Source organism: Amblyomma maculatum, chromosome 7 (genome assembly GCF_055883805.1).
Source record: "Amblyomma maculatum isolate TAMU_Amacu chromosome 7, ASM5588380v1, whole genome shotgun sequence".
NCBI lineage: Eukaryota > Metazoa > Arthropoda > Arachnida > Ixodida > Ixodidae > Amblyomma > Amblyomma maculatum.
Window position 1 is genome coordinate 64,606,529 of NC_139350.1, and position 12,411 is coordinate 64,618,939.

The 12,411-nt window shown below is 43.3% G+C and overlaps 1 protein-coding gene across 3 annotated transcripts in view; it reads right to left on the reverse strand.

Moving 5' to 3' along the window:
* Positions 1-12,411, reverse strand: part of LOC146183562 (uncharacterized) — a 196,957-nt gene that overhangs the window by 105,296 nt on the left and 79,250 nt on the right. For all 3 annotated transcript variants that reach the window (XM_084609149.1, XM_084609148.1, XM_084609146.1), the window contains one exon: positions 8,337-8,383. In XM_084609149.1, coding sequence (XP_084465275.1) covers positions 8,337-8,383 — 47 coding nt within the window. The remainder of the gene's footprint in view (positions 1-8,336; positions 8,384-12,411) is intronic.

Sequence of the window (12,411 nt, forward strand, 5' to 3'; positions counted from 1 at the left end):
AGCTATTTCAGGCTTAGTGACGCTGTCATCCAGAGTGCAACTAGCATGATAAAAAATTTTATTTCAGCTGATCCACGAGTACGATAAGATAGACCTTGAAAAATGCATATTGTTCTTGCAGTCACAACCATCAAGACATAAACATGCACATACTATAAGAGAATACTCATGCCGCAATGACACGTTCATGTATTCCTACTTCCCCCTCGTGATCAGAGTGGAATTGCCTAATCCTTCCATCATTTCTGCAGAATCGTTATCACAATTCACGTCACGACTGGAATTCATGTCATGCAATGAGTAATCCTCTTGGTTAACCATTCAAATGCCTTGCAAACATTTATTGGATTTCTATTCTGAAGAGAACTTATTTTTATTGTTTCCCTAACACTGTTACTATTATCATGTTGCATTAGATATGTAATACTTTTTCCAGTGTTTTTGTTTGCTTGTTATTTTTATTGTTCCTAACCTAATCTGCCCTTTTGCATTCAACTTTGTTTGGCCTATTATATGCAATTCATGAGTGCACTGTTGAAAATACCATGTTGTTTCAATTTTGTTTGCCCGCCTGCTTTGGTCTAAGTTGAGACTGGCAGTATTGAAAATAAATAAATAAAGGGCTAGCTTACAGGTACAGTGGACACAAAAATACCGAGCTAGATGAGCTTTTCAAAATAACTAACTCAAGGCAGCCCTGTCGAGAAAGAAACGCGGCACAGCGCCAGGAAGGGACGGTGAGTACAGTAAAATTCCTAGCAAATCAACCGAAACATGTGTACCAATCCTTCCTGGAACACTTTATTTCGACCTGAACGGGCAAAATTTCTCTTCCTACTGAATGAAAAACAGCACTGACAACTTTCATCCCCAAGGCTGGCAAAGCCATAGATACGGACAACCTCAAGCCTTTTTCTCTCATGTCGTGCGTGGGCAAATTGATGGAAGCAATGGTCAGAGACAAACTATCCCAGTATCTAGAAAACAAGTGAGTCTTCACCGACTTGAAGTACGGCTTCAGGCCAAATATGTTGGCTCAAGACATCCTGCTACAGCTTAGCAGGGACATACTAAACCTGATGGAACATCTGAACGAGGATTCCCCGCAGCTTTTTCTTTTTCTTTTTCTCAGCCACCCCAGCTCGGGGCGTTCGCGGCTGGCCTTTATGAAGCTGTACCATACTTGGCATGGGCAGAGACACATTTTTCTTCACTTTTGGCCTGTCTCACCATAGTATAAGTGCCATACTTGGGAGGAAGGGTGTTCGCCACAAATATTTTGTGTATTTTTCAACATTTTTACCGTGTTTTTTACGTCCCCCACCTGCCCACCCCCTTAGTTTTTTGCTGGGCCTTTTCCAACTGCACGCGTTTCTCCTGTCATCTTCCGTTTAGTATGTTTCCAGCCTAGAGATAAATGCCAAGCGGGCGGCCAAGGCTTGTCCCTGCCTCTCCGTCTTGTGTGGTGTGGCTCTCGCATTGTTTGTGCTTTGCTACGTCGCTCCACAGGGTTTGTACAGGTGGCAAAGAAAAAAAATTCAAGGATATTCAAGGAATTTCAAGCCCCCATAGGAGGATTTTCAAGGCCCCCTTCGAGGGCTTAATTTTTTTTTCCGTGTCAAAGATCTTCAAACAGTGCTCTCAAAACGTCTGAAATATTTATTCCACAAAGAAAAAAAACATCACTACGCAGATTTGCTTCTATTGCACAGAAAAAAATTAAATATAGCTTCATAAAATATCACAGTGAAAGTTTGGTCATATCCCGCAGAAAAGTAAGGGCTTCTGTCTAGAACTTTCTTTGTGGCACTGATCAAAAACTGTTTACATTCCATCCGGAATTGAAACACGTCCTTTGAGCTCACTTTAGAATTCTTGAGAACTTGCTCTGCTTTGTAGCCTATATCCACCTTTTCAAGTGGAACATGGTTCTCGGCATTATCAATGTCGATCTTCAGCAGACCCACTATCCCTTTGGCAGACAGGATCGAACATTTCAGAAACTTCGTCAGCAGCTTTCTGAGAACAGTTTCTAAATCCCTTGCAAGGAAAAAAAACCATTGGTTTGTCTGTCTGGTACTCTACCAGAAAAGGGTTCAGTGCCATCGCCACACATAAGGCAAAATTCAACTTTGCTGGCAGCAAAGCATCACAGCAGAACTCCCACAAGTTATTGAACGATGCACATTTTGGCAGGTTGACTTCTTTTTTTCTAGCAGCCTCAATGTACTTTTTCATGTCACACCACAACAGCAACGCTCTCTCAATTACAGCAACATTCTCCACCCACCGGTGGGCGACAAACTTAAGAGGAAAGGTATCTTGGCCTGTAACTGCCGAAAAGTCCTGTCTCCGTGCTGGAGCACCTTCAAAATTGCACTCAGACTAGACAACAAGCAGTCAAGTCCCCATTTAGTCGCTGAAACTCCAGCCCTATAAGCATTGTGCATTGTGTGTAGCCCACAAGTGCCTAAGTCCACACACAGAACTTGGTGGTTTTGTTGCAAGTGCTCTTGAAGACCTTTGAAGAACTTCAGATTGACATTGGACCCATCCATTGATATCTGAAGAATCTTGGCAAGAGGCAAAGGCTCGAGGGTGCTTAGCAACTTTTCCTGAATATCATCGGCTGTGGAATGCCCCATTCATTTGCCGACTCGTCAAACAGTACGACATAGAATTCACACTGTTCTATTTCTCGCTGCAATGCTGAAAGAAAGAAAGGCCTGAGACCGTGACAAGTCATATAGGCGCATTTCTTCTCACCACAAGAAAACGCCTTTGCCACTTCACTGTCCAGAAACATGCGCTGAAATAGCTCCCCTGCTTGGGATGACGACCGGTACGAAAAGTGGGAAGTCATAACTTTCAGAGTCCAAAGAATTTCAGCGTCAGTGACAAGCTCGTGCGCTTTGCAAGCATCGTTTAGGCTTGCCGACTGCAAGGAACACGCACTAGTAGACTGCTCTACCACGACCGGCGTCAGGTACCTTTTCAACGCACTCCCTTGCGCTACCTTCATTGCGCCAATATGCTTGCTGCTTTTCATGTGACTTTTTAAAGCAGATTCACCCATGGCAGTCACATCCACAGTTTTACCACAAAGCTTGCACTTAGCCCGATGCGGATTCGTTGTATCAGGCGCAATCCACTGCTTGTATTTATTCGTCATGGTGGAGCCACGTAGCCTGGAACTTGCTCTTTCTGGGCATTGTGTCACATATGAAAATATCACGTGCGCTGACAGGCAGAAGCCACGCTCATTCCAAAAATGCAAGCACTAGGGCAACGCCACCGTAGACACGGCCGCACGGCTTGGTAAACCTATCTAAAAACATTGGGCTCGGTGAGTGATGGCGATGCGATAGCGATGGGACGACGCAGCCGCATGCCCACTGCAGTGTTGCCAGCCACCTAACGAGAATGCGCTAAATAGGCTAAAAATCGATACGTTTCCTTTACCGCAGTTCATTCAGAACTCAGTCAAGAATAAAAGTTTAGCAACAAAAACGTTTTCATGACGAAAAACACCAGTTCAAATTTAGTATTCAAGGAATTCAAGAATCTTCAAGGACCAGTCATAAATTCAAGGTTTTTAAGGGACTTGAAAACAGACTTCCGTAATTCAATGGTATTCAAGGTTTTCAAGCACCTGTGCGCACCCTGCTCCAGCTGGCTGAAACTACCACCATTTCGCTGCACAGGCGGCCGTGCAGGCCACTACGAAAATGTTACGGTGCTCACTCGTGGCGCTGCCTGTTTGCCGTGAATGCTGCCCCCTGGGTTTCTGCACGGTGCCCATAGACAGCTTGCTGGGGCACAAGAGGACCGCTCGGCCACTTTCACAATGCATCTCCGCGACCTTACTTCTGGTCAGGCGAAGTCACTTCCAGCTTTGTTCACTTCCAGTCTGGTGACGCGTGGCTACAAGTCCCCGACTGGTCACATGACTCGCAAGCAATACTCTGCTTTTTCACACACAAAATCACCTTTTAAGAGGAGCACATATAATAATAGGCAGTGTCTCAGTGCCTGTCCGACAGTGCATCTATGCAGCCTCAACTGTCCAGCTGCATAGCACCCACATATGGTAGCAGTTTGCTTGAAGTGCCGTTAAACACAACGACGAAAAACATCCGGTTCCTGCTGCATCACGACAGTAGACGAGCACCGGATGCTAAGTTATCTGTAGTAGTGCCACCCGTGAGTGCCCGTGGCCGGCAGAGTGCGCGAGGCCAGAAGCACTTGACTGGCTTGGCCACGCACTACTCCGTAGTCGTCGCTAGGCCTGCACTGTAGCTAACAGCAAGCTCTCTACCAACACTGAATGCTGAGAAATACACTGCCTTTTGTTCTTCCCTAAAATTTAAGTGATACTTTGGTAATGGCACTGCAGAACACGCTACCCTGATTAACAGGCAAATACACTGAAACAAGCAATGGTCAAAGAAAATAATTTGCAATATTTAACTGCTTAGTTCCCACCTTAAGAATCAGTGCCACTTCTATAGAAATTCATCCCGTCATGAAGAGCTGACTACAATAGCTTGAAAGTTGAAAATGGTGCAATTATTGCAAGAGGCAGCGGAGGCAGCTCAGCTACAGAGCCAATTGTGGGCCAATGCACTTTCTTTTCCTTCTTCCTACAGTCACAACAACAATTATCCTTAACTAGCCCAACATACGCGAGCGTTGGCCATTTTTTGTGCTGTGTAGTTTGGAACCTGTGAAGCTGCGTTCCAAGAAGCCAACTTAAATGCAGGACAGGGGTTTCTTTACCCATGCTTAACTCACCGATACTTGAAAATTTAGAACACAGATATATTAGGTGCTGCAAGGAGTTGTGGGGTAAGCAGCATTGTGTAAGAGAGCAAAATCCCTACAAAGCCAAGGTGAGCCTCATGCTCGTCATTAATGGGCGTTACTTCTCCGGCCATCCAATGCTCCCACCACCTCTCCAGCTACCATAGTTCGGGTGTGTAGAAGCGGAAGAAGGTTCTAGCTTTTTGGAGAAGGCATAGGAGCAGCAAAAGCCCTATTTCAGAGCATATTTTAGGCAATTTAGGAGCTTTTTGGAACACTTTGGAGAAGGCTTACGGCATTAAATGCTCTTAAGTGCATTTTTCTGTTCTCAGCTACAGTGAGCTCCATTTAATTTGGCCTCCAACAGAGCAGACAAAAAGGCTCAAATTAACCTGAAGTTAGAATTATTGAATGGGTTCGAAAAAATTGCCAAAAACATTTTGCATCGCAGTAATTTTACCCAATGAGTATCTGCATGACATCTGTCTGCATTTGAAATGAAACCCAAGTGAAAATGACAGTTTTTCCTGGCTTTGTCAAGCGCTTTGCTTTGTACACACTGCCAAAAGGTTGAACGATTTCTCCAAAGTAGTAAAAGTCTCCCTACCCTTTTTGCAGCGCAACTCAGTAGTATTCATGCCTCTGCACCAAACGACCCATTGCGTTTTGAGGACTTTTTCACCACAGTCTCACGGCAAGGCATTGCAGCAAAGCGTGCGGTGCAGCAAAAGTTCTCGTGACAAGCTGTTAGCAGAAAGTGGATTCCCGCATGGGACTTACACGTATGCATTACAACTACATCACGGCATCCCAAAACTGAAATAAAACAGTGATGCCTCAAGGAACACCCGATGTACGCACCCAATCGCAGCGACGGGATGAAATGAAGTAAAAGTGAATCCAAAACTGTATGACTAAGTTTTATTTCGGAAATAGCAAACTTCTGATCATTGTCATGCCTGTCACAGCATGCACAATGTTCGTGGGCAGAACAGTTACATGCAATTCAGGTTCAAGGAAGCCTGTTTCGGTGATTTCTGGCAGTGTGTGCCGTACCCCAATGAGATCCCCCACCTGAAATAACCACAATAAGCCTGCCTTGCCCATTTCTGAATTAAAGCTCGTCCTACGTCGTAGAATTCCATGGGTGTCAGATGGGAGCAAGGTCCTAGTTCAATTCAAAGCTTCAACTAAAAGGGATTGAAATAAAGACATTACTTTGGTCCAATCACTGCATGAAAATTGATTCTTTATCTCATTACCCAGAATAATTTAGGAGTGAAATGGTTCTACCAATGTTCGTTTCAATTCATGAAAGAAAAATAGACAAATGACCGCTACTACAAACAGTAGCGGAATCGATTAGCTGCTATTAATTTTAACTAGGAATGTCTTCTGCCACCAGCCTTTTGTGAAAGGTGCGGTGATAACCGCTTTAAGACAAACACTACAAGCGAACTAAACTGTCTTGGATGAGGATGCAGCTATGTCCCTTTTGTAGCAAGCGCCCAGTGTTAAAGACCCGCGACAATATTCGGCTATATTTGCAGTTATATACTCACAATAATCAATTATCCCGCAAATTGCCGTTTAGGCACAGCTTGGCGCAACGGGTCAGATTGTCACAGAACGGTGCAATTTCCACCCCTGGGTGTGAGGGGTGGAATGTCAGTGATGAAGCCAGAGAGACTGCATGCAGGTATACCTGATGCTGCCCCACCTTTCCATCACTGCCTCCTCATTCCCATAAGAATTCACCCCACCTTCAAGAAAGTGCACAAGTGAGCATTCGTGAATTTTCGCCTTCCTTCCTTCCTTGCCTCGAGAGTGCCACACAGGCACTCCCCCTCGAGTATCACTGAGGGACTCGTTGTGGTTAAGTTTGTCCCGACCAAAGGGGCAAGTGAAACGGCTTGTTTTTTTTTTTACACACTGCATCTATAGGAAAGCAGCCATATGTTCTCCCGCTGCTTGTCCGATTTCCTCTTGACTGAGCTCATCTTAATGGCAGTCTACTACATTATGCTGCTGAACAGGAAGACATGTTACCGTATACAAGGTTCATACCTAATTGCTGCTGAGTCACACAAGTGGTGAGTACTTTACAGTTCAGAAAATTTATAAAATATTCTGGACAATATTTCAGCATATACTATGCCCTGTGGTTTGGTAATACAAAGGCTTGATGAAGGCAAAAAAGAAAAGGCACTCGTGTGCTTTGCAGCGTCAGCGAAATAAAACCCCCAGTGGCCTACATTATTCCGGAACCCTCCACCATGCTCTCCCAATGCCCATGCGTCACTTCAGCAAGCATCTTAAAAACCACAATTTAGAGTCTATCTTTTATATATTGCTCCTTTAATTCTACTACTAGGTGCTAATTAAATTAACAATAAGAGTGAAATTTTCTACAAGAGGTTCTAGTATGTGGCTGCAGATATTGGTGGCTGGATTTGATATAGCCAGATGCAGGGAGGTTGTACTAAATTAAGGAGCCTTAGGTCTTTTATTTGTTTGCAAATCAAACTCCTAAGTTCAGTTCAATGCCATAAAAACTTTGGAAAGCAGAATCATGCTCCTCAAACTGTACACTGTAGGGGAAAATTTTTTCATTATGTAACATACTTGGCTGCAGTACGTTCCAGCGCAGCAGGCTTTGGTAAAAGATATGTGCATTGCTACCATCAACAGAAAACTTCTTACCACCAAAGTACATTACACAATGAACAGTTTTACATACAAGCACAATATTTCAATATTTTTGTGGCAAGAATTACTATATGCCTCCAAGAAAGGAAAAGAAAAAATAAGCTCCTAATCTTATCTTTTTTTCACAGCAGATAAACACCATAAAAAAATACACAAAACAAAAAGAAAAGAAGTATCACTAATTAAATAAATAAAAAATATGGTCCCTGTGAGCATCATTGTTGAGAACTGTATTGTGAAACGAGACAACTTTGTCCTGCTCTGCATTTTTTGCACTATTTTTCTGCCATGCATACCTTGAACCAACTGCCACAAAACAATGCTTTATTGGTCTTTTTATGCCCAGCATCTATCACAAAAAGCTTTCTAAGCATTGCGAGTCCATATAGACCATTTTACGACCCTTGGAGAAACCAGTTTCAGAGCAGCCCAGCTCCCCAATATGGCAGCACCCTTCACCCCTTTGTAAAATCGTGTATAGGTTACAAAACAAGAATGAAAAGCCCTGAAATGGAAGATCCTTGGAATAAAACCACTTATGAGGTTTACCATCTCAAAGCTATGCCAGCTATGAAGGACACCATTGTGGGAAATAACCATCTGGGGCTCTTTAGTATGCACTGGCACTGTACAGCGCGTACGGTGCCTAGCTTTAAGCCTCCATCGCAATGTGGCTGCCATGATCGGGATCAAACACGCATTCTTGGGCTCAGCAGTTTGGAACCCCAACCACTGAGTTACCACGGGAGAGATAAAATGATGTGGGTGAATGCACATTTTTGTCTTCCTATGGCAAGAGTGTCAACACTGAAGCAGAGACTCACTTTAGTGCAGATGATGAACGCTTGGGTGCCTTAGCAGTGTCGTTTTCCTGAAAGAAAAAAAAAAGAAATACCACAGTTTATTTTTATTTTTAGCACACAGCCGCAAGAACAGTAAGATTATGTAGAACAACGTTTCTGCAGAGTCCCGTTTTTGCAAGATGTATTTGAGCAGAAGAAATGTTTTTCCAGAAAAATGACAAGAAAAGATAGCAGCAGAGAGACACTTATGCTGCCACGGCTGCCACTATAAACTAGGTGAGAAAAATACATAGGCAGAAACGTTTCAGCACAGAAATCGAATACAAAAAATTGGTGACAACTGATGGCTCATTCAGTGTGATAGCACTACAGTGAACACTTCAAGAAAAAGCCAGCCCCAATGTGTGCCCCGAAATTTGTTGAACGGTTGAAGGGTCACGTGGTCTCGTGACAGCACGCACCCCGCCAACCAATCAACACTTGCCAGGTCACATGACCTCGCTACATTATCAGCCTTGTGACCAATCAAGGAATTTCCTAGCAGAGTTGGCAGGTGCTCAGGCATATGTCAGCCCACATTCCGAGAAAAGACCAGCCCTGTTATGCACCACAAAATGCTGATTGGTCTAGAAAGATAACATGGTTTAATGATGTCATACAAACCACCAACCAATCACTCTTCTGCCAGGCCGAAGGCCTAGTGACTTTGTGAACCTCTCGACTAATCAGAAAATTTCGTAGCCATTTTGGCAGGTGGTCCAGCAGATGCCATTGGCAATGCATTGCCGAATTGTGACATCATCCACAGGGTTGCAACCTTAGCAAAACAGCATTACAAAGTGCCTCCGAAATATTCTTGAGAATAAAAATGAGCAAAAGAAACTACGCAGCAAGACCAAAAGTAGCAAGGGACATGGACTCTAATGCTTAAAGTGCGTAGAGTGTGGCCTGAAGCTTTTTTTTTTGCAAAATGAAGCACTGCCAAGTGACAGATATGACAACTATACACTTTGAGCAGAAGAATTGCTTCTTTACCTTCCCAGCCACAACTTAAAACTACAGCAGCAAGAACTCGGCAACCTCATAGCTGTGCCGTGGGAAAATTGCACTGTCTACAGCTTTAGCTTAAAGGGAAGCTGAAGTGGTTTTCTGACATTTCGACGAGATTCAAGGAATCGAGTGTATGAAGTGGGTAGAAAAAGGCGTGCAAAGTAGACTCACTCTAGCATTTAAAGTAATGATGTAATTACAAATGAATAGTTCAAGCTTCTCCTCAATGCGCTGGTAAAATTCAGAGAAACTCATGATGACTTCACTGTTGTCGAATTTTCAGATTTACGCCCATATGCTGTCGCGTGTCAACTGACGCTGCCAGACAACTCTTCAAGAGCTATTTGGTTTTCTCCCTACACATAACATCATCAATGTGGCCCCCTGCTCGATTATGTGCACTGCGGAGAAGTCTGAACACGGACGTCACTGCGGGCAGCAATCACATCAGCAACTAAATGCCAGCACAAAAAGAACTTGCATTATCTACCTGCACATTCCATACAAATACCTTGGGGTGCACCTTCAGTTTGATCTGACATGGCATCAACATATCGACCTCACCCCAGCTGCTGCTAACCTAGGTCGTAAACGCTCCTATCCATGTTAAAAAACTTGCTGATATCGCTCTAATACGCCCTAAAATTGAATATGCTCCGGCTACTTGGGACCCTGATCAAGCCTATGTTATCGCTAACATCGAATCCTTGCAGAACCGTGCTGTGCATTTTATATTTTCAGACTACTCACCTTTTACAAGCGTCAGAGTATTAAAACAAGTACTGAACTTGAAGACATCATGTCCTCGTAAATACACTCTGTTAATACTGTTCCATAAGCTTTATCACCATCTACTACTGCGCAGTGATCTGTTTTAGTCACCTGATGTCATATTTCCATGACTTGATCATGCCTTCAAAGTTAAACATGCAAAGTGTCATTTATCATCTTATGCTCATTCATTCATTCCTCGCACTATCACTAAAGAGAATAACTTGCTATCGCACATTGCTACAGAAACTTACATAAAAAAATTCCAAGAGCTACTTCGCTGCGACGGAAAAGTGTAGAATATATTGCTGTTTTTTCTTTCGCTCTTTTGATGTTATGTCTAAAATTTAGTTAATGTTTCTTGTTGTAATCGTTGTTGATAATTGTATCATGTTTATTACAATTGTATTACTCCTGCCCCCCCCCCCCCTATGTAATACCCTCCTTTGGAGGGCCTTTAGGGGTAACCTGAATAAATAAATAAATTTGTCCCCATTAAGCTAGTCAAGTCCGAAAATTTCTTTGGGTGCCCTTTAAGTTAAGTTAGAACTAGGAGAATATTGTAGCACACATCATGCTCGCTAACTTCAGCTAGAATAACTGTACGTAATGCACGGCACAGTCTAATCCTAATGACTCGAACCAAGAAAAGGGCTAAATTTTGTTCAGTTTACACAGCATCCAAACTGATGGAAACAATAAATGAAAGCTCAGCACGGGTAACCACATTACAGGAGAACCAGATGTGATAGGACCTCCTGTGCATGTGCCACTGCTTAGTGTGAAGGGCACACTATTAAGCCTATACCATTCTAAAAGGTTCTCAAGGAAAGAAAAACCATAAGAAAAGGAAATGGAGAGATGAATACCATGACAGTCACCCTGAGGTGCCCAACCATGTAGGGTAGTGCACAATAGACAGCAAGAGCTGACCTAGCACTAAGTGTGCCGTACTGTCCTGGGTTTTATAGCACATAGGGCAACTAAGACCATCAAGCACCAAATGCGGGCTTAGTATGTCTCCTTAGTGAAAGTGAGTTAAAAGGCAGTTTTAAAAAACTACAATTCGCTTAGAAGCTCCGCATCTGATCAGGAAGCAAGGTAGTCACTTTTTTCTACCTTTTTTTTCCTGCATCAACTGAAAATGCCTCACCAAAATTTAACCAGTACCTGGCAACTAATAACGATACTAATAATAAGCTCACCAAAAAAAATTTATAAAAGGATTTCACCATGAGCTAGTCTCATTTTTTCAATGGTAGGTGGCGTCTGAAAACCCTAAAATCTGGGAAGATATATACCAAGTCATTTTTAGTGTGAAAGCACCACTATATGGGGTAAGTTAAAAGAAAAAAATAACAAGAAGATATGTGGGAACCCTCTACCTTTGACCTTCCCAGAAAATCTCTTCCGAGCAAATTCACACCAGAAATTTTTTGTGGGAAGTATGGAACCTCTTAGCTATCAACGAAGCCAATCACCCCATATTATGTTTAAATGCCACTCTTTAGTGCTCTGCATTGCATGCTGTCCTCTTCATCAACCTTCATCTGTGTGCAATAGATCTAAATGTGCAGCTACCGCACTGCCCTCTTGAGGTGTGTTAAGTGGCCCCAAAATTTCATAGTGCACTACCACTAAGGTTCCCAGTCACCTATCTTGCCAATCTTTGCCTGAAGACTGACCTAGAAACCCTAGCTTCGAACTGAAAGCAAACTGAAACTTGATATACTTGCACACACACCATATTTTTGCGATTCTAAGCATCACCCTAACTTTACAACAAAATTTTGGAGGAAGACTTACAAGCAAACCTATGCACCCCCTTCTTTTGAGAGCGAGAGAGTATAGATAAGGCTACCAGCATGCTTGCTCACTTAGCGGAGCCGCAGCTGTTGGAGACCCGAGATGCGACATGACCTCCAGCTTCTTGCATTTCATTATTCCGATACATGATTCCTGGCAGCGCAGGTGGGCAAAAGCCAGCTGAAAGTGATCCCAATTAATCTATCAGCATGTTGTCACATGGACCAGGAACCAGTGGCCATCCGGCGGATCTCAGCGGGCCCACGTTGCTTTGTTTGATATCGGCTGTTTGGCAACGACGGTCAGAATTTGGACATGATTGTCACAGCTTAAACTTCAAGTATACTTCAATGAGTTTGGGGAAGACGGTCGCCAAATAAATTATTTCTTACACCCATCTCCTTAAGACATTGACATGAAAGCGAGCAAGCTTGCTCACTCACCCACAAGCGAAATCCGTGTCCTGTAG